The 18,999-nt window shown below is 44.7% G+C and overlaps 1 protein-coding gene across 1 annotated transcript in view; it reads right to left on the bottom strand.

Moving 5' to 3' along the window:
* EXPH5 (exophilin 5) overlaps positions 1-8,245 on the bottom strand; it is a gene marked incomplete at its 3' end in the record, with an annotated part of 40,190 nt that extends 31,945 nt beyond the window's left edge. The window contains exon 1 of the mRNA XM_082014220.1: positions 7,983-8,245. Within this exon, the coding sequence (XP_081870346.1) occupies positions 7,983-8,101 (119 nt within the window). The 5' untranslated portion in view covers positions 8,102-8,245. The remainder of the gene's footprint in view (positions 1-7,982) is intronic.
* Positions 8,246-18,999: the final 10,754 nt, after the last annotated feature.

Here is an 18,999-nt window from a genome sequence, read left to right as displayed (position 1 = left end):
TACATCTCAAAAGGTGCTTCTGGGTCTCATTCTGCCGCCACACGCACTGTAGAAACCCCCCTGCTCTCAAACACAAAGAAGTGCAAAGCTTTGAAGGAAAGGACTGGCCTTTTGTTGACACTGAAAAAAAGTTTACTGTGAAAAGACAAGACCAACAAGCTGGCAGCAATGCCGGTCCGGACCCTGCTCTGTAGACGTAAAACTGGAGTTACGCCACAGACTTCAGTTTAGTTAGCCCAGACGCACAGAGCTAAAAACCGAAGTAGAAAATGGCACACGCTACACCCACCTGCCCCTGACTGCTACCACGTGCTCATGTGAAGCCCCAGCCCTTGACTCCAGGCCCCACCACAAGATAGGATTATTAAAAAACAGTGATGAGGAAGAGGCTTGATATGGAACTTAACTAATTGCCTTTGGTTATAGTACCCCCACTTGAACAAGGGGAGTCCTAAAGTGTGATTATTTATGACAGTAATTGGTTACCAAACCGAGAAAAGGTTTTTAAATCACAGTCTTCCCTGCCATTTTTGCTTCTATTTACACTTCTTTAGCATATTAGTGCGTCAGGGCTTCAAGGACCTGTTTTCATAAGTGTTTACAAACCACTAAATACGCCGGTGGCACAGTATCAGTAGTAAATAATAATAGTATCTCCTCCACAAACAAGACACAATAGAGCACTTGTGCCCTGAAACGTCCCGGGTGGAGTATCTCTTATGAAAGAATTTCTTCATTAATGCTTTGTTCAGGGAGGGAGCTCCACCAGAACAACAATATACCCAAGTGGTGCTGTCCTGGTATCCTGCCTGCTCTTCTCACCCATGCAGCTTATGGGTATTTTGGGGTTGATTTTAAAAGTTATTTGTGATTATAAGGACTTGAGCCTCTAATCTAGATCTCTAACACCCAAGAAGATGTGTCGTCTTAGTCTCCAAGAGGCTGCGAGAGGGTCAACAGGACTACTTCTGCGAATAAGCCAAAATAAAGGCTGCAATGTCAGACCCCTCAAACCGTAAGCAAGACAAAATAACTGAAGCACTAAGAGGGTGCTGAGTATGTCTACGCCTCTGCAACAAATGCCTTCCAAGGCTATGTGTATGGAAAAAGGTGAAAAAATATATTCCCCACGCAGCATTCTATTCCCACCTTCTATTGCCAGACCCGCGACAGCAAATGCCAGTCAAGAGAATACAATAAGGAATTACTTGCAACAAATGATGAACTCAGTAAATGATATGCCATAAGGCAGTAAGAACAGTTGTGTTCCTGTAACAAATAACGACATCCAAATATTTTGTTGCAGAGACGGTCTAGAACAAGGTGAGGAGGGGATTCATCTTGCCCACAAGAATCATATGTTGTTAATGGGTCACCACGAGAGGAGCAGAGTGGTGCTGACTGTACCACCCAATTAATGTTTTTTGCTTTTCATCTTTAAATTTGAAGACAAATTAAAACAAACCTCTGCTTTGCTGCCATCTGTTCTCATTGTCATAGATCTGTATGAAAAAAATCTAGTAAATAAAAAAGCCAAAAGCATAAACAAACCTGGAAATAAGCAAAACAAATTAAAGCAAAGGGAATGAGTGCCCTTCTCTCCCAAAAGCTCCATTTCCCTTTCCTCTTTTTTTCAGTTCCTGCTCATAGACAGTAGCTGATGCCTAAGATATGTTCTAGAACTGGTAAATATTTTTTTTCCATTCTTTCTACTGAAAAAAGAAAAAAATCCTTACACAATACAGGCATAGTTACTCCTCGAAACATGATCTAGCAGGTAAACTGCTACTCAGGGAGGTAGGTTCATTTCTCTGTTCAGTGGCTCAGTCTCTCTGTTATATTCAGTGTCGTGTTTGAAAGTGAAGATAACAGTAGTCCCCTTTTTCTCAAGGATTAATAAACTAAAATGGCACAAGGCTGTTGTATGTAGTCATAATAGGAGCATTATACGAAACAGACAAATGCCCTAAATAAAAGTTAATAGTGAAAGAATTCAGAGCTCGTCTGCCCTTTTAAATACATTCTCTATTTATCTGTAGCTTTTCTGCTGTATCTCCCAACTGTTCATTTTTTGGACAACCTGCAAAGGTACCAGCTACCTGTTCTCATGCCACAGCCCCCTACCTGCTGCCTCTTTTAAGAAGCTGGCTCCATGTCTCCTGGCTCCTCTCGTCTCAGCTGCCTTCTCTGGGCCCTGGTGCTGTTTCAGCAGTGGAGGTGCGTCTCTGCACCCAGTGCTCAGACAGTCTGAGGCATCGCAGCCCCAAAGCTGACCGGAAAGACACCTGCTTGGGCAGTGTCTGCCTCTCCACATTCTGCAGAGGGAGGAGCTGCCTCGGAGATATAAGGCAGCAGCTCCACCTCTGTATCCCATAGCTTCATTCCCTATCACTGCTGAGACTTCCCACAGGGACTGCCAGTCCCTCTGCTACCTGCCAGGCTCTGAAGTGCTGTCCTGCTGTCCCGGAGAGACGGGAAGCAGCCAGCCTCCCTTGCCTCCCATCGGCTTCTTGGAGAAAGGACAGAAAAGAGAAGCACCTATAGGTTTGTTAAGCCTTTGGGACCTTGGGCTCTGCATGCAAATATCAGCCGTCAATTCTTTTTTAATTTCTGTCCCCAGCAGCTGCAGAACAAAGCTTGCAAAGGTAAGATGGGTGCACCCTGAAGCCTTGAAACCAGAAGTCAAATAATACCTGGAATGTTTTTATGTCATGACTTCATTATGTATGGAAAGTTGACGGGTGGTATTAATAACTGTGCCTACAGCAAGCATTCACTGTGTCCTTATGAATTGTTAGGGAGCCATCTGAACATGATAGTGCCTTCTGAACATGCTGGATTCCTCCCTATCTCCTCCTGGGCATCTTACTGTGATTGAAATATTTGGGAGAAGGAACTTTCTTCCACAAGCATCTGCAAAATCATCAGTTTTATTAACCAGGCTTACTTAAATAGCATTTTGTAACTTGAGTTGGACTTCTGTCTTGACATTGCAGTTATTGGCCTGAACTACAGGCCAGTCAGTCTAACCCCTGCCCAGCAACATCATGGAGCAGATCATCCTGGAAACTATGCTAAGGCACATAGAAAATATGGAGGTGATTAGTGACAGTCAACATGGCTTTGCTAAGGCCAAATCGTGCCTGACAAATCTGGTGGCCTTCTATGATGGGGCTACAGCATTGGTGGATAAGGGAACAGCAGCTCACATCATCTACCTGGACTTGTGCAAAGCAATTGACGCTGTCTCACATGACATCCTTGTCTCTAAATTGGAGAAACATGGATTTGATGGATGGGCCACTTGGTGGATAAAGAATTGGCTAGATGGTTCCACTTGAAGAGCTGTGGGCAATGGCTTGATGTCCAAATGGAGACCAGTAACAAGAGGTGTTCCGCAGGGGTCAGTATTGGGATGGGCACTGTTTAACATCTTTGTTGGTGACATGGACAGTGGGATTGAGTGCACCTTCAACAAGTTTGCAGAAGATACCAAGCTGAATGGTACAGCTGACACGCCTGAGGGACAGGATGCCATCCAGAGGGACCTCGACAAGCTCAAGAAGTGGGCCTGAGTGAAGCTCATGAGGTTCAACAAGGCTAAGGGCAGGGTCCTGCACATGTGTTGGGGCAATCCCAAGCACAAATAACGGCGGGGTGGAGAATGGATTCAGAGTAGCCCTGCCAAGAAGGACTTGGGGGTGGTGTTGGTTGACAAGAAGCTCCACATGACCTGGCAATGTGCGCTTGCCCAGAGAGGCAACCGTATCCTGGGCTGCATCCAAAGCAGTGTGGCCAGCAGGTCGAGGGAGGTGATTCTGCCCCTCTCCTCCGCTCTGGTGAGACCCCACCTGGAGTACTGCATCCAGCTCTGGGGCCCCCAACATATAAAGGACATAAACGTGACGGAGTGAGTCCAAAGGAGGACCACAAAAATGATCAAAGAGCTGGAACACCTTTCCTATGAGGACGGGCTGAGAGAGTTGGGGTTGTTCAGCCTGGAGAAGAGAAGCCTCCAGGGACATCTTATAGTAGCCTTCCAGTACCTGAAGGAGGCCTATAAGAAAGCTGGAGAGAGACTTTTTACAAGGGCATGTGGTGATAGGACAAGGGGTGATGGCTTTAAACTGAAAGAAGGTAGATTTAGACTGGATAAAAGGAAGAAATTCTTCACTACAAGGGTGGTGAGGCACTGGAACAGGTTGCCCAGAGAAATTGTGGATGCCCCATCCCTGGAAATGTTCAAGGCCAGGTTGGATGGGGCTTTGAGAAACCTGGTCTAGTGGAAGATGTCCCTGCACATGGCTGGGCAGTTGGAACTAGGTGATCTTTAAGGCCCCTTCCAACCCAAACCATTCTACGATTCTGTGATTCTTACGGAACAATGCATGTATATTGAAATGCAGATCCTATATTCCATTTTTTCTCCCCTGCTAACGCTTATGATCAATGAGGTTTTCTCCAAGTTGGTGTTATGAATGAGACTGGAGTTGATGAACAACAAAGAATACTGAAGCTGTGTGTTACCCAAGTCCAAAATGAACTTGTGTTTTTTCTTTTAAATTATTAAATACGTGATTACTAAGTTTCTAAATTATTTTCAGTGTATGTGGCAGCGAACAGTCATGTGAGTTATACCAAAGCTGACTGCTGCTGATTCTCTGAACCTGTTTCGTGGGAGGTGTCCGGTATAGCTGGTTTGCTGTTGCTGTTCAAAGGTACTGCTGAGAGGAGCCACGAGAGGGCACTGGAAAGGAGAGAACAGGCAAAAAAATGCAGTCCTGGGAACCAACAGCCCAGGGCACATCAGGAGCTCAGCTCCCTATCAGTAGCAAGAACAAAAAAAGGTCCAACAGGTCACACAGTTCATTTCTGCATAAAAGGAAAAGCAATACTGAGAGGTCTCCCAGGCCAGGCTTAGAGGTCTGAAGCCTTCCAAGGGAGCTGAGAAGGGGCCGATGGTACCCAGAGGATGCGCTGGGACATCAGGAGGAACAGGGAGGGAGAGCACAAAGTGGGGCCCACAGGTACACAAATGTGCACAATTGACCACATAAGTTACACATTCCCACTCCACACAAAGGCTACAGAGAGGAAGAGAAAGGGAGATGTAGAGGGTTTGTATAAAGCAACTAGCCTTTTCCCAAAGAATGTCCCTAATATGTGTTTAATTTCACGAAGGTGTGGGCTGTCTGGGTGAAGAGAGATCCAGTGGTTCTATCAATTTTCCAGTATAGGTAAGCAATAAGAAAAGAAAAAAAAATTATTCTGTAAACAATTACTGTTACATAGCTGAGAGCTCAATGCACTTGAGAAGGAATTTGAGGAGGTCAGTATTTTATGCTGCACTGCAATACATTTGTGTTCATGTGCAAATCAACTCCCCTGAGCCATGGCTGTCATTTGTTGTACACGATAAGTCATGCAGGATGTCAGGATTCATCTTTTGATCTTATTTCCGATTTTGTCTTTCAAAATTAACTGGTGTTAACATTTTTTTATATAACAAATGCAGCTTGTAAAAAGAGAAAAGCCTGTTTCTGCTTTTTTTGATTCCAGTGTTGTATCTGGAAATGGATTTCAGTTTTTGATTGATCTTTTAAAAGATTTGCAGACAGCTATGAGCTTGCTCGTATGACATCAAACAGCACACAAAAGATCAGCACAGTCATTAGAACCTGCCTTGTGGTCTGCCAGCAAATGCTTCATGTGCCTTGTCAATCCAGTCTAGATCCGTCTATATGGGGACATGCTATATTGTAAATAAAGGTGGTCACTGAAAACACTTGACCAGTGAGCCCGCTGGTTATTATTGGCCCTGCCCAGCTCCAACTAGGGGGATAACTCACTTCAGTGACTTCATGCAAAGAAGCAGAAACTGCTCCTTCCATTCCACAGCATCTCCTATATGCCTCATTTGACTGACAGCATAAATCAAGTATCTTCAAAATCACACTTTGAAAGCATCCCAGGACTGGGCTTTCACAGTGCTCAGGCATTAGTTTAAAACTTTTGAACTGAAAAAAATGTGTACAATATTGATTATCAAAATAATAGTAATAAAAATGACATGGAGCCAAGGGAGTAGGCACATGGGGCAAAAAAGAGCAAATGCAGTTTTGTTTAGAGCCTCTGAAGCTCCCTGTGGTCATATAGGAACTTCAGGATTTGGCCCTCCAGGGTGATCACTGGTATTACTTAGATTATAGTAGCACACAGACTGGAACCCGTCTGCTCCTGATGGGAGTCCCCTGGCCTAAAGAGCTTACAGCCTAAATAAGACCAGGTAGACAAGTGGAGTGAGAAAGAAAGTACTTTTATTAGGCCCATGAGAGATTAAGAAACTTGCCCAAGGACACGTACAAAGCCTTTGACAGATCCAGGATTTAACCTAGATTTCAGTATGGTGCCTTGATCATAAACACTTCACCTATCTTCTGCTCAAATTCTGAATGCCTCTTCAACCGAGATTTAAAGTAGACTCCACCTCAGTAAAGCATCACCAGAAACGTCCTCTTATACCATGTTTATTTTGGCAGCTTTTGCATAAAGAAAGACCACTTCGTACTGACAAAGCCCTGAGTACAGAGACGGAGAAACAAATGCAAATCTGGGGGCAGGTGAAAGCCTTGAGTTCAAGAGCAGGCTGTTGCTTCACAAGCCTCTCTACAGCACTGGAAGCCTCACTGCATTTGCTCCAGCTTTAGCCTCACCCAGAGTTTTAAACTTACAACTATCCAGCCATGTACTTCTCCATATCCAGCAAAATATTCCTCCTTTTTTTTGTGGGTCATAATGGGACACATGAAACAGAAATTAATCAAAGAAAGAAAGGTAATGACAAATTATGGAAGACAGAAATCGCCAATCTTAGTTGGTGTTCACATGCCGCAGAAAACTAAGACAAGCTTTTGATGCAAGTCAATGTTGACACATAATGTTTAACCATGCCCATCATAAAATCCACGTAACTAAAAAAAAAAATACGCAGTACAAAAATCCACCTGACAGAAATGTTACTCATTAACATTCCTTCTACATCTTACACAAAAGCATTACTTGTGAAAAGTGCCCACTTGTGAATCTGAGAGGACACTGTCTTTCACTTGCAAACTTCCTACAAGGTACCTCAAGTTTCATCTGGAGAAGGAAATGATAACCGGCTTATTTTCCAGCATATTTTTTATTAATTGCTCGACCTTTGCTTTCACTACCAACACCAATAGCTTTGATGATTGCACACAGGGAAGATACAAGCTAGAAACAAGGTTGAGGCTGTTCTATTTCTTCACATGGCTCACATAAGATGTTGTGACTTGCGTACCTGACTGCAGAGTGAATTCAGTTAAGTCACTTGAAAGGGTCTTGCGAACACCCTTTCAGCCAGGTGAGTGCCTGGCTTCGTTTCCAAAAGCTGCCAGGATCGGCTCCGGGATCTGCCCGAAAGCCCTAGAGTCGCCACGTTTCCCTGTAAAAACTTTTGTCCTCCAAAACTTCCCGCCACCGTTGTCTCCCCGAGTACCGGTGTTTAGCCTTCACCCCCTGCCAGCGACACGGTGAAGGACGGAAGTGGCCTCCTCCTCCTCGGGGAAGGAGAGGAACCACGGGGAGCCGCAGCCGTCACTCAGAGCCGTCTCTGTCACGGCACGCATTCCCCAAACGTCCCCACGCTGCAGAGACTCGGGATGGGCGTCCCCGCCGCAGCAGGCACCCCTTCCCCGTGCCCCGGCAGGACCGCAGCCTCCGGCGCGGCGGCCCCGGCCCTCCCTGCCGGCGCAGACCCTTCGCCGCCGGGGGAGCGCCCGCCCGCCGCCCCTCGTCCCGCTCTACTCGGCGGGGCGCGGCAGCCGGGGGCTCCGCCGCCGACCGGGCTGGGGCCCTGCGCCGCCGCTGCCCCGCCGCAAGCCCCGCGGCCCCGCTCCGCGCCTTTACCCCGCGCGGCTGCCGTGGGCAGCGACAGAGCGGGAGGGTAAGCCTGGTACCTGACTCTGTCCTTCTCAGCCCGCCGGAGCTCCGAGTCCCTCTGCAGCACCTGAAAGATCGCCCTGGCTTCCTCCTCGTTTAAAAACCCGAGATCTGGCCCCTGAGGCGCTGCGGTCATGGCTTTGCTTATTCTCGGGCGGGCGGGCGGAGGCAGGCGGGCAGCGCTGACCCCCTCGGAGCCCGGAGCCACACCAGCATGGCAGAGCCCCGGGAGGACGGCGCACGCCGGCACCCGCGGGACGCGCTTCCCTCTGGGCGGCGGGAGCCGGAGACGGGGCCGCGGCCGCCCCGTCCCGCACCGCCCCGGCGCGCGCTGGGCGACACCCTCCGGAGCGAGCGCGGCCGGCGGGACGGGCGGGGCGGCCGGGGCGGGGAGGCCGCCCCGCTGCCGGGGCCGGGCCGGGGCCGCTCGCCCTGTGCCCGCGCCCCGCCGGCGCTGGAGCCGGGCGTTGCGCTGGGCGGTCGGCGCGGTGTTTACCTCGGCGCTGCCAGGCGGAGCGCGCGCCCGCCCAGAGGCACGGCTGCGGGCCGGTGCGGGTCCCGCCGCGGCCGGCGGCCATCACCGGCGCGGGTCCCGCCCGGCTGCCCGGCCGCGCCTCTGCCCGCCTGGCGTCGCCTGAGGCGGGCGCCCCGCGGCGGCCCCGGCGGCTCGTTCGTGGCCCCTGAGGCGGGGCCGCCGCCCCCCTGCAGCGCGGCCTCGCCGCCCCGCCCGGGTGCCGCTCGGCCCCTGGGCCGCCCGTCTGTGCTGGGCCCGCAGCGTCCTGCCGCGCCGCAGGTGGCTGTAGCCCGGCCGAGCGGACGCAAAGCGGTAACTTGTCTTCGGGGAAGGAACGGGGCAGTGTTTCGTATTCACTCTCCCTTAAGGTTTTCCCGAAGAAAGCGTAGAGAACTGAAGTTCTTGACGTGGGCGTTACAACCGCATCGCAGAAGTGATTTCATCCCGATTTCATTCTGACGGCTCTAACGTAACTCGGCTCCGCGCTGGTGCGAGCAGCACAAACAGGTGTGTCTCTCCGAAGGCTGTGTCTAGCTAGTACACTGTACTGGTCCAACACTTAGTAAGACGTCCTTTGAAAGTTTTCTGTCAAAGAAGGGCTTTATTCCGCCCCAAACCGCAGATGTGAGCACGGCTCACAAGAGCAAGAAAATGAAACACAACTTTTGTTACGGAATAGCGAGTTGGTGGAAATGGCGGCACAGCGGTGTGCAGCGGGAGCGGGGCCGAGCGGCACGCAGCCGCCTTCCTACCCCGCAGCAGGCTGACGTGGGGCTGCAGAAGAATGCTTCCTCACTACAAAGTCCTGTGGTGCAAGTGGAAATAAGGACTTGGAGCACACAGTGGGAATAACGGGGTGCAGGAGGCTCCTTGTTTCAGTCCAGCTTCTGGCATTACTAGTCTGGCCCAAAGAATAACTTACCTGATTCCTGGTGACTAAATAACAAAAACAAGGCTATGAGACAACTGATGGAAACGTAATGAAAGCTGCGAAGATTTATGATGTTTAGATCTTGAGAAGATGTCTGTCCCACAGGGAAAAGACATGGCGAATTTTTAATAGGGTCCAGGATATCCTTCCAGGTAAGCCCAAGCGTGTTTTTTCTAAAGGTGCAAGAGCCACAGCCATCACTGGTGCATTAGGAGCTTACAGAACTTCTCTCTAAGGGTAAATGTCCTGTCCTCCCCATCCTGTTGGACCAAGTGTAGTGGAGTGACTGTTTCACCAGCAGAAGCTGAGCGTATGGAGTTCTCCTGGGGACTCTCCCAGGCAGTGGATTAGACATTGCTCTCCCTTTCTGCCTGGCACCTCCAGGATATGGGAAGCAATTGCTCATGGTGCTTATGCATCACACTGGATCTGCTCCCAGAGCTGGGGTGGCATGCCATAACATTTTTTTTCTGTACATCCATTGCAATGAACCTCATCAGTGCCTACTCTTGCCTTAGAAACTCACCACAATCAGAGAATCACAGAATCACAGGATTGTTAAAGTTGAAAAAGACCTTTAAGACCACAGTGCCTCATCAATGCCCAACTCTTGCCTTAACAACAAAGTTTTCCCTTATTGGTGATGGTTTTTTTTAACTTCTTATGCAAACATTCAAGGTCAGGTTGGACAGGGCTCTGAGCTCTGCTGAGCTGGGCTCTGCTCTAGGTGAGTATGTCCCTGCTCATTACAGGGGGTTTGGACTAGATGACCTTTAAAGGTCCCTTCCAACTCAAACCATTCTATGATTTTTCCGATTCTGTGATAAGTAATAAATACATACAGACAGACTACACAGGAAGGATGTGCATATTCTTATGAGTTTGCAAAGGAAGTTAAGTACTATGGGCCTTACAAAGAAAGGGTGACATTTCCCCATAAATTTGGTGACTTTAACTATAATTGTATTTATCCTGCATGTAAGTCAAGGGTGGAATCTTATTTCTAAGTTTCTGTCACCTTTTTCTTTGTTTCTAGCAATCTGATTAATTGGCCTTTTTTTATTTTTTTCCATCACCAAAATGTATGTTGGCATATTTTCAGTGCAGAGGGAAACAGGGACAAGATGTTCATTTAACAGATGAGCAATGTATAGTCTTTCAAGTAATAACGAAGATGTTTTTCATTCTGTAGAGAGTGATGGGATTATTTAGAAGAGTGACAATTACATATGCTAGTGGCTTTAAAGGGATGCTGCCAGATGTCAAAGTGGTTATTATTTCAATGGCTTTTATGGAGAATATTTAGAGATTTGGGCATAGCCATCCTGCATGGTAAGAAGCCCATCATTTTACACAACATCTTTGGTATGTCATATCAGCATTACAAAATTTGTGTTGGATCATGATTAGGAAGAGCTGCTATCTATGGAGTCTTCTGCCAGAATTTTATTTTGTGAAAAATAATCACTTTTCTGTATGTCTCTTCATTACTACATCTCACTTTAAAGATTATGTCTTTTCATGTATGGATCATGATGGCAAGGAGGCACTGTCTGTATTCCAGTATTTAGGGTCTGTAGCACACTATGCACTTCAATTTCTGTTGCATAAACCTAAGACGGGATACATGCTCCAATTTTTTTTCCCATGATTTTTAGCTAACAGCTGTTCCAGGAAGCTACAGAAGTGTTTTCTTGTAAATAAGTAGCATTTCTTCTGTTTAGCGACCTGAAGCAGAGGGCCAAAACAGCATATGAGAGGCTGCAGACATGAGACGTCTATTAGTAATGTTAATTGCCAATGCCACTAAAGAGGATGCTGACACACATACCTTAATTATAGGGCAAATTCTTCAAAAACTGCATTTCACAAATACTGTTGTACTAATGGGTGGTGTTAACTCCACTTACTCTCAGTGAAGGATTTCAAAGTGTAGGACTCCAGAAAGCCAGGGGGGCTGTTTCTAAGAGCTGATCTGTAGCTAGGGAATCTGGGGGAATGTGCAGGAAGGTTGGGTGAATCGTGTAGCAATTGGCCTTGAGGCTCCTACGAGCCTTGAGGCTTGGAAGAACTGTAAGTTCTTGCCTGTTCCTGTTGAACTAATTACTGTGTAAATTGTCATGTAGATTAGTGAAGGCTAGTTTAATTAACTCCCTGCGTTAGATGCAAAAGGCTTCATGGCAAGGCAAAGAATAAATATGAGGCGTCTTTCATTTAAAATGTATTAAATCTGCTTGTTGTGTTTGAAATAAATATTTCTAACACTAACCTAGGTCAAAAATAGTTTGATCATACTACTCGTAAGAACAAAAGCAGTGCCTCTCATTCTGTTTAATAAGCCAATCATTCATATCTCAGTGTAACAGTCATTACTGATTTATGTGTATTAAGTTAACAACTAGAGGTCCAGCTGAGTTTCAGGGGATGTGGTGTCTTGCAGTCCATGGTTTCCACTCCATAGACATTTCCACTGAGCGGTGAGCGTCCTCCAGGATCTGTCACTGGGCCCTCCGCTCCCACTTCAAAAGAGCTTTGGACTTTCATTTAGGCCTTTTAACTGTGCAGTGGTACACTTTGAAGATTGCCTGGACGTCCACATCCAAACGCTGCTCATGTTATTATAGCTGTTTGCGTGCTACGCAGCCTGTTGTGAGGCAAGGAGGGAGCCAGGACTGGGCTGAGCAGGTTGCAGAGCATAGGCCATTGTTGACCACCCTGGAACCACCACAGGTAGTAGTCCTGCTCCCACAGGGAAAGCCAATCTTCAAGGTATACCACATTCACAAATCACATCTTGCATCCTGTATGGCTGCAGATTGCTCCTTCCCACAATTTCCTCAAGCGCTTCCTCTCTCAGTCTCTCATTCCCCTTCTCTTTTCCTCCCAATCACTTGAGCATGGGCCACTCCCTTCCCCCACTTGGACTCTGCCCTACCAACATGGCAGATTTCCTCACCTTACAAGTACCACTTGCTGCTGCTGCCGCCTCTCATCCTAGCACCCTCCTACCCTGTGTATTGTCTATAGGAACTCCTCAGTTTTTTTCTAGTACAGAGTTGTTTCTGCTGAAACAGACTTCTTGAACCCTTAGAATGGCGCAAGGGCAACATGGCAAAATTTTTGCCTACCAGAAGAAAGACAAGAGTGATACCCCAGAAGCATATTAGCACTGCATGGCAGCAAGGAAAAGTGGTCATGAGCGATATCTCTGAAACAGTGGCTGCAGTCTGACCCTTGCACTTTGTGATGCTACTTTTGAGGTATTCGCTGCAACTTTGGACAATGACTCTGTGATGCCCCTTCATTTTCCTTTTTGCTTATGACTGTCTGTCTATCCTTCTTCCTCCCTTACTTCCAGGATTCAGTTACTCACTAATTTCATTTTGAGTACTCATTGGGACTGCACTTTCTCCGGACTGGAGAGAAGAGAAGATTGTGAGCAGGATCCCTCCCTGGGCAAGACAGATTGGGATTTTAGGGTGTTGCTGCAGAGAGCTGTGGCCTGGAAAGGCATATGAAGAAGGTGGTTACCGGTACATCTCTGGAGTATAAGAGCACTGCTTGGAATGGGAAAGGGAACGTGTTTTGTTGCAATGATGCAGGATTTCTGCTTTATTGTAGGTCTGATGTCTTGACTGTCGGAGGCATAGGTTGGCTCGTACTGTGTATAACATCTGCGCTCTTGGCAGAAACTGTGTAACCTTCTCTTCCTCCTTAACTAATACGTGCATAAACATAATCACCAGAGGCCAATACGTGGGACATGGCAGAACTATGCATTTAATATATTAAGGTTATATGCCAGTGCATGCAACCTATTAAGACAGGCTTGAGTAAGGGTAAAAAGAACGAGGCATGACTAAACAATAAGGAAGAGATGTTATTAGAAGCAAGAAGGCAACTTTCAAAACACTGAAGTCATATCCAAATGAAGAAAATAGAAAAATTCATAAATCGTGGATGATAACATATAAAACTGAAATTAAGCAGATAAAAAAAAAGAGCTGCAAGGGGCAACTTGCTAAAGGACTCTAAAGCAGCACTAAACCCTTCTTGAAACACATCAAGAAGCTCATCAGAGAGTCTGTAGTGCTGATCAATGATCAGGGTATAAAAGGAGCAGTACAGAGTGACCTTTTCAGAGAAGAAATTGGTGTTCACTCTGGAAGAAACTACAAGAACCCACATGCCAGAATTCTTTTCCAGAAGAGGATCTGACTGAAGCTGAAATGACTGTAAAAGAGATTATGTGACAAATTGGCAGCATGAACATTAACAAATCACCAATACTAGAAGTTATTTCATCCAATGGTTCTAAGAAGACTTACCATAGTCCGTAACTGCTCACTGTAGTTCTTGATACCTGGTGGACTTGAGCATGGCAATAGATACCAGCTGTAAAATAGTTTTCAGAGAGAATGAAGGGAACTACGGGATTATGCATCAGATCTCTAGGCAAATTTGTGGAAACTGTAATAAAAGAATGAATGGTTATCCGGGTTCACACAAGTTACCTTGGAGGAGTCAGTGTGGCTTCTAAAAAGGGAAGTCCTCATTTACAGTCCTCTTTCTGAAAGTTGTCAATAAATATTTGGGCAAAGGCAGCCAAGTTGATGCAATCTGCTTGGACTTTTGAAGGATTTTGACAGGACCATCATCAACAGTTTCCAAGGAAACTTAACAGTCATGATATTAAATAAAAGGTCCTTTCATGGGTAAATAACAGGTTGCAAGTTAGAAAACAGAGGGTAAGAGGACTGGTTACTTATTACAGTGGAGGAAGGTCACCACTGGAGTTTCCCAGAGCTCTGTGCTGGGATCTGTGTTGTTCATTACACTCTTAAATGACCTGGAAAAGAAGTGAGCGGTGAGATGAGAAAGTTTGCTGGTGTGGCATGGAAGTTTGTGATATGAAGGAATTCAGGACAGTAAGGACAAAGGCAGACTGTGAGGGACCTCAAGAGGCCTTGGTAAGATGGAATGACTAAGAAATATGTGTGAAAAAAAAATCCTAGCATCACATATAAGCTAGCTTTCACATGTGAGCAATGGACTCTCAGCTGACTATTACCATTTGGAAGCAAAGTCTTTATTATATGGATAACTTGTGAAAACATCAAGAAAGCAAAACAAATATTAGAATTTATTAGGAAAGAAAAATGAATCCACAGTTTGCCTACAGCTTTTATATGAATATGGAATTCTGTATGGAATATAGATTATATTACTTATATACAATATGAATGTAGATTAAACTATTTATATACTCTGAATGTATATTCTGTATACTTATTCATATATATTCTCGATATAGATGATGGAAATAGAATATGGAATTCTACCCATAGAAAGGGCCAAAGTCTTAAAAATTTTGCAGCTCATTAACTACAGCTAACGGAGGGGTGACAGTTAAAGCAGAGTGGTGTCAAGATATGAGGGCTTACAGAGGGATAGGTGAGGCTGCTCTGCATGATGGCACAACTTTATAGGATTGGAAGTAGGCCAATTCAAATGACCTGTGCATTTTTTACATCCAAACTTCTTACAGGTATTAGGTTCAACCTCAAAACTCCTGTAGTTGTACCTTAATTCCTTCTCAGGCCAGCTTTCTTGCTCATGCTAGGCCTGGGCTTATGTGAACCAGCACAGGAGGAATATAGGCAAGACATGCAAGTTCAGGTCCAAGATAACATGATGGTATAGACATAGCTCAAGGGTCCCTGTGGTTCCCTCTGCATGTGTTATCATATAAACGCTCGACCAAATTTGACTTCTGACTCATTAAGCCATCAGTAACCCATGGAATTGCTATAGCTATGTAGGGTGATATATCTGTTCTTTCTTCACAAAAAACTAATACAATTTAAGAGCAGCCAGCATGATTTTACCACTGATACCTGGCTGCCTTCAATGATGAGATGACTCCTTTGAGGATGAGAGGTAAGCAATGGATATTGCTTATTTTGACTTTAGCAAGACTATCAAGACCATCTTTGTATCCTCGTAATCACACTCGAGAATGATGGACAGGATGAGTGGACTACAAAGTTATGAAAAAATGACTGGGACATGAGGCTCAAAGGGTTCTGGTTAGTAGCTGAAAATCTAACTAGCAGCCAGTTAGGAGTGGTACTCAGTGTTAGACACTGAACCTGGTACTATTTAACTTCTTCACTAACGACCTGAATGATGAGATGTAATGCATCCTCACTACATTAGCAGGTGACATTAAATTGTGGGAGGAAGATGGTGTGCTGGAGGGCAGGGCAGCTATTCAGAGGGATCTCAACAGGCTAGAGAACTAGCCTGACAGCTTCTTGAAGTTCAAAACGGCAATTAAAAAAAGGCAAGTAAGAAAAGGCAAGTAAAGCTCATCTAAAGCGCTATCTGGGTATGAAAAATATTATGCTACTGTACAAGTTTGGGACTGGCAGACTAGAAAGCGTCATGGTGAACAACCCGAACATGAGCCAGCAACGTGCCCTTGCAGCAGCAAAGGCTAACTGCATATTGGGCTGCGTTAGTAAGGGTGTAGCCAGCAGGCCAGGGAAAGTGGCTATTCCCTGTGGATTCAAGAGGCTGCACCTAGAATATCGTGTCCAGTTTCAGACTCCCGAATACAAGAAACATTATCGTACTGTAGCAAGTCCAGTGGAGGAGCCCAAAGCTGACTAGGGGGGTGCAGCCTGTGACACACGAGTAGAGGCTGAGGGAAATGAGTTTGTTCGGTCTGAAGAAAAGATTAAGGGGCTCTAACTGTTGTCTACAACCTTCTAGTGGGTGGTTACAGAGAGATCTTCTTGGAGGTCCACCACAAAAGGACAAGGGGCAATAGACATAAATTGTATCAAAAAAATTCTTACACACCATTATGAAAAAAAAAAAAAATCCTAGAATGGTTTGGGTTGGAAGAGAATTTTAAAAATCATCTAGTCCAACCCCCCTCCCATTGGCAGGGATGTCTTTTACCAGATCAGGTTGCTCAAAGCCCCACCCAGCCTGACTTTGAACACTTCTAATGATGGAATCATGGTTGATCCAACACTAGGTTGTCTCGGGAGGTTGCGGAACTTGACTGGGGAAGGCACTGAGCATCAAACATTGAAGTTATCCCTGCTTTGAACTGGGGATTCAACCTGATGGCCTCCCAAAGTCAATCTAGATTAGTTTATGATTCTGTGATTCCAAGGGGTTTATGGCATATATGTTACACTTGAAACTTCAAAACAGAGATTTGCAGAGATACATAATGCTTCTGTGTACTGACTGCAAGATGTAAATGTAACCCATTGTGAGGAAGTTTGTTTCATGGATACATCAGCTCATCTTTTACTAGGTAATAGTAACCAGATTATCAGAGATAGTAACTAACAAAACCAGTGATTGGTGTCCTTAGAATCTCATAATTTTCTCATAATCTTCACTCTCTGGGTGAAGATGAAAGTAGTAAATCTTACAAAAATTATTGCTTCAATTTTAATTTAATTAAGAAAGTTAAAATAAATGAAACGCAATATAAATCTCACAATCTGAAATAAAGTTGCATAACAGAAAAACTTAATGATATCTTTAGTTAATTGTTTCAGCTAAAAGCATATCACGCTTTGTTTAAACCCTGAAGCAAGTACAGTTATTAATGCCCCAGAGAAAACTCTGGTTTTATTTACATGCTTTGTTTCAGAGGACAAGGTACAGCAACTATCTACCAAATTCAGAATGCCTCTGTGAATATACCAGGGAAATTAGTATAAATTGCGGAGTGAAAATATCTTCCATTCCAGGCAAGAAGCAGATTGTGTAGAACTTAATTATATCACAGATAATTCTGTGATCTTTTTCTAGTGCTTAACTCCAAGAGTGCTTTTATTGCAGGAGGATCACTAGGATAAGGTAAAACCCTTACTCCACTTGGTTTGCATAAATAGCCCTAACAGAGGAAGCTGGAGTAGCCCACTTACATCTTTTCACATATTCTTTTAAGTATCAGTGGCTGTTGATGTTGGTCAGCTATGAATATAGCATGTCAGAAGAACAAATGTAAAGAGTATGATTGACTAAAAAATATTTTATCCTTGCTTTGTTTACAGCAAGCAAGTTCTACCTGGAAGATCTGATGAAATACACGTTTGTGCTTCAGTTCAAGTCACTAGCCAATCCTCTTCTACATACATTGGCAACGAGTCTAAATATCTTCAGCTGCCAGAAAAAGTATTCATTTTACTAAATATAAACAGCTGTAGTGTAGACAGCTCCCTTTAAATGAGTTTGCCTAATTACCTTTATTTTCAATAAAGAAAACCAAAGGCTTATAGTACACAATTTATCTCATTCTAAAATAGACATCTAAAATAGGTCAGATGAATCATGCCTTAAAAGAGGCTCTTTCTCTCCATTGAATAAGAAGGGAGTCTGGCATGACTAGCTCTGAAGTGTACACTGTATATGTCTAAAGTTAGGTGAGAGGAATCCCATCCCACCTGTTTGTACACTTAATATAAGAAGAATACCAATACAGTATAAAAATGAACGAACTGTCCCCAGGCTTTCAAACAAGTTGTTTTAATCTTGAGCAATTCAGCTCTTAATTTAGGGTTTGATTCAAGTCCCATTGAACTCAATAGCTGTATGTTTTAAGAGGAATTTAATGAGTCTTGTTGATTTTTTTTTTGTTTACTCTCTCATCAAGGATACTTAACTAAATTCAATGAGAAATGGATACCCAATGCTTAATGAGAAAGGATATCCTATAAATACAGGTTATACTTTGAACAGAATTTTTTTGTAAATTAGTTTTTTTTCCTTCCATCTTTTAAATTAAATGTGAGCAGTATAGATAAATCCTTAGTGATAAATGTATATAATAATTCTATTTCAAGTAACACCAGAAAGTACAGATGTTGTTTCCTTCCATAGGATGATTAGCCTTTTAATTAATATGTGTAATGTATTAAACAAAGTCCAGCAGGATGTTATTGCTCTGTTTAAGTGATGACTCTGAAACTCGCTTTGCACTGTCAGTTTTGCAGAGCTCCTCGGTGCTGAACCCCATGTAACAATAGCCATATAGTACTGTTTATAACACAGAGTACAACAGAGTTGTAGTTGCAAAGTCTGATAAAAACTTTAGCAGCCTAGTCGAGGAGATGAAAATGAATGGCTATCTAAATGGAACATAGTAAATTGAAGATTTACTCTGTAGCCTGGGTGTAATCCAGTCCTGACCTCAGCGTGGGGAATTGAGGGAACAGTGGGCGTGCACTTACATGACTGTGACCATGACATGTAACACAGGAGCCTCTGCTGGCACTAAAGGGAGAGATGAAGCCAAATGAGTTGTGTTCTCTTTCCTCCTTGCTGAATTCGTGCTAAATATTGAACTGGCTGCACAGTTCATTGATTTGCATGTGTGACTGGTACGGAGGTCTTGAAGGAGGGGAGAGAGGGAATTCTGCCAAAGGAAGGAGTTAGCATCTGAATGAGATTAACAAGCTCTAGAGATAAACTCTAAACATCTATTCTCTAATTCAGTTTCTATTTCTATCTGAAAATCTGCTTCAGAGTGATACAGGTTTGAGCTTCTGAAGCCAGA

Source organism: Phaethon aethereus, assembly GCF_964289735.1.
Source record: "Phaethon aethereus genome assembly, chromosome: 1".
Classification (NCBI taxonomy): domain Eukaryota; kingdom Metazoa; phylum Chordata; class Aves; order Phaethontiformes; family Phaethontidae; genus Phaethon; species Phaethon aethereus.
Note: the sequence above shows the minus strand (reverse complement) of the source record. Positions and strands in the feature narration are given on the sequence as shown.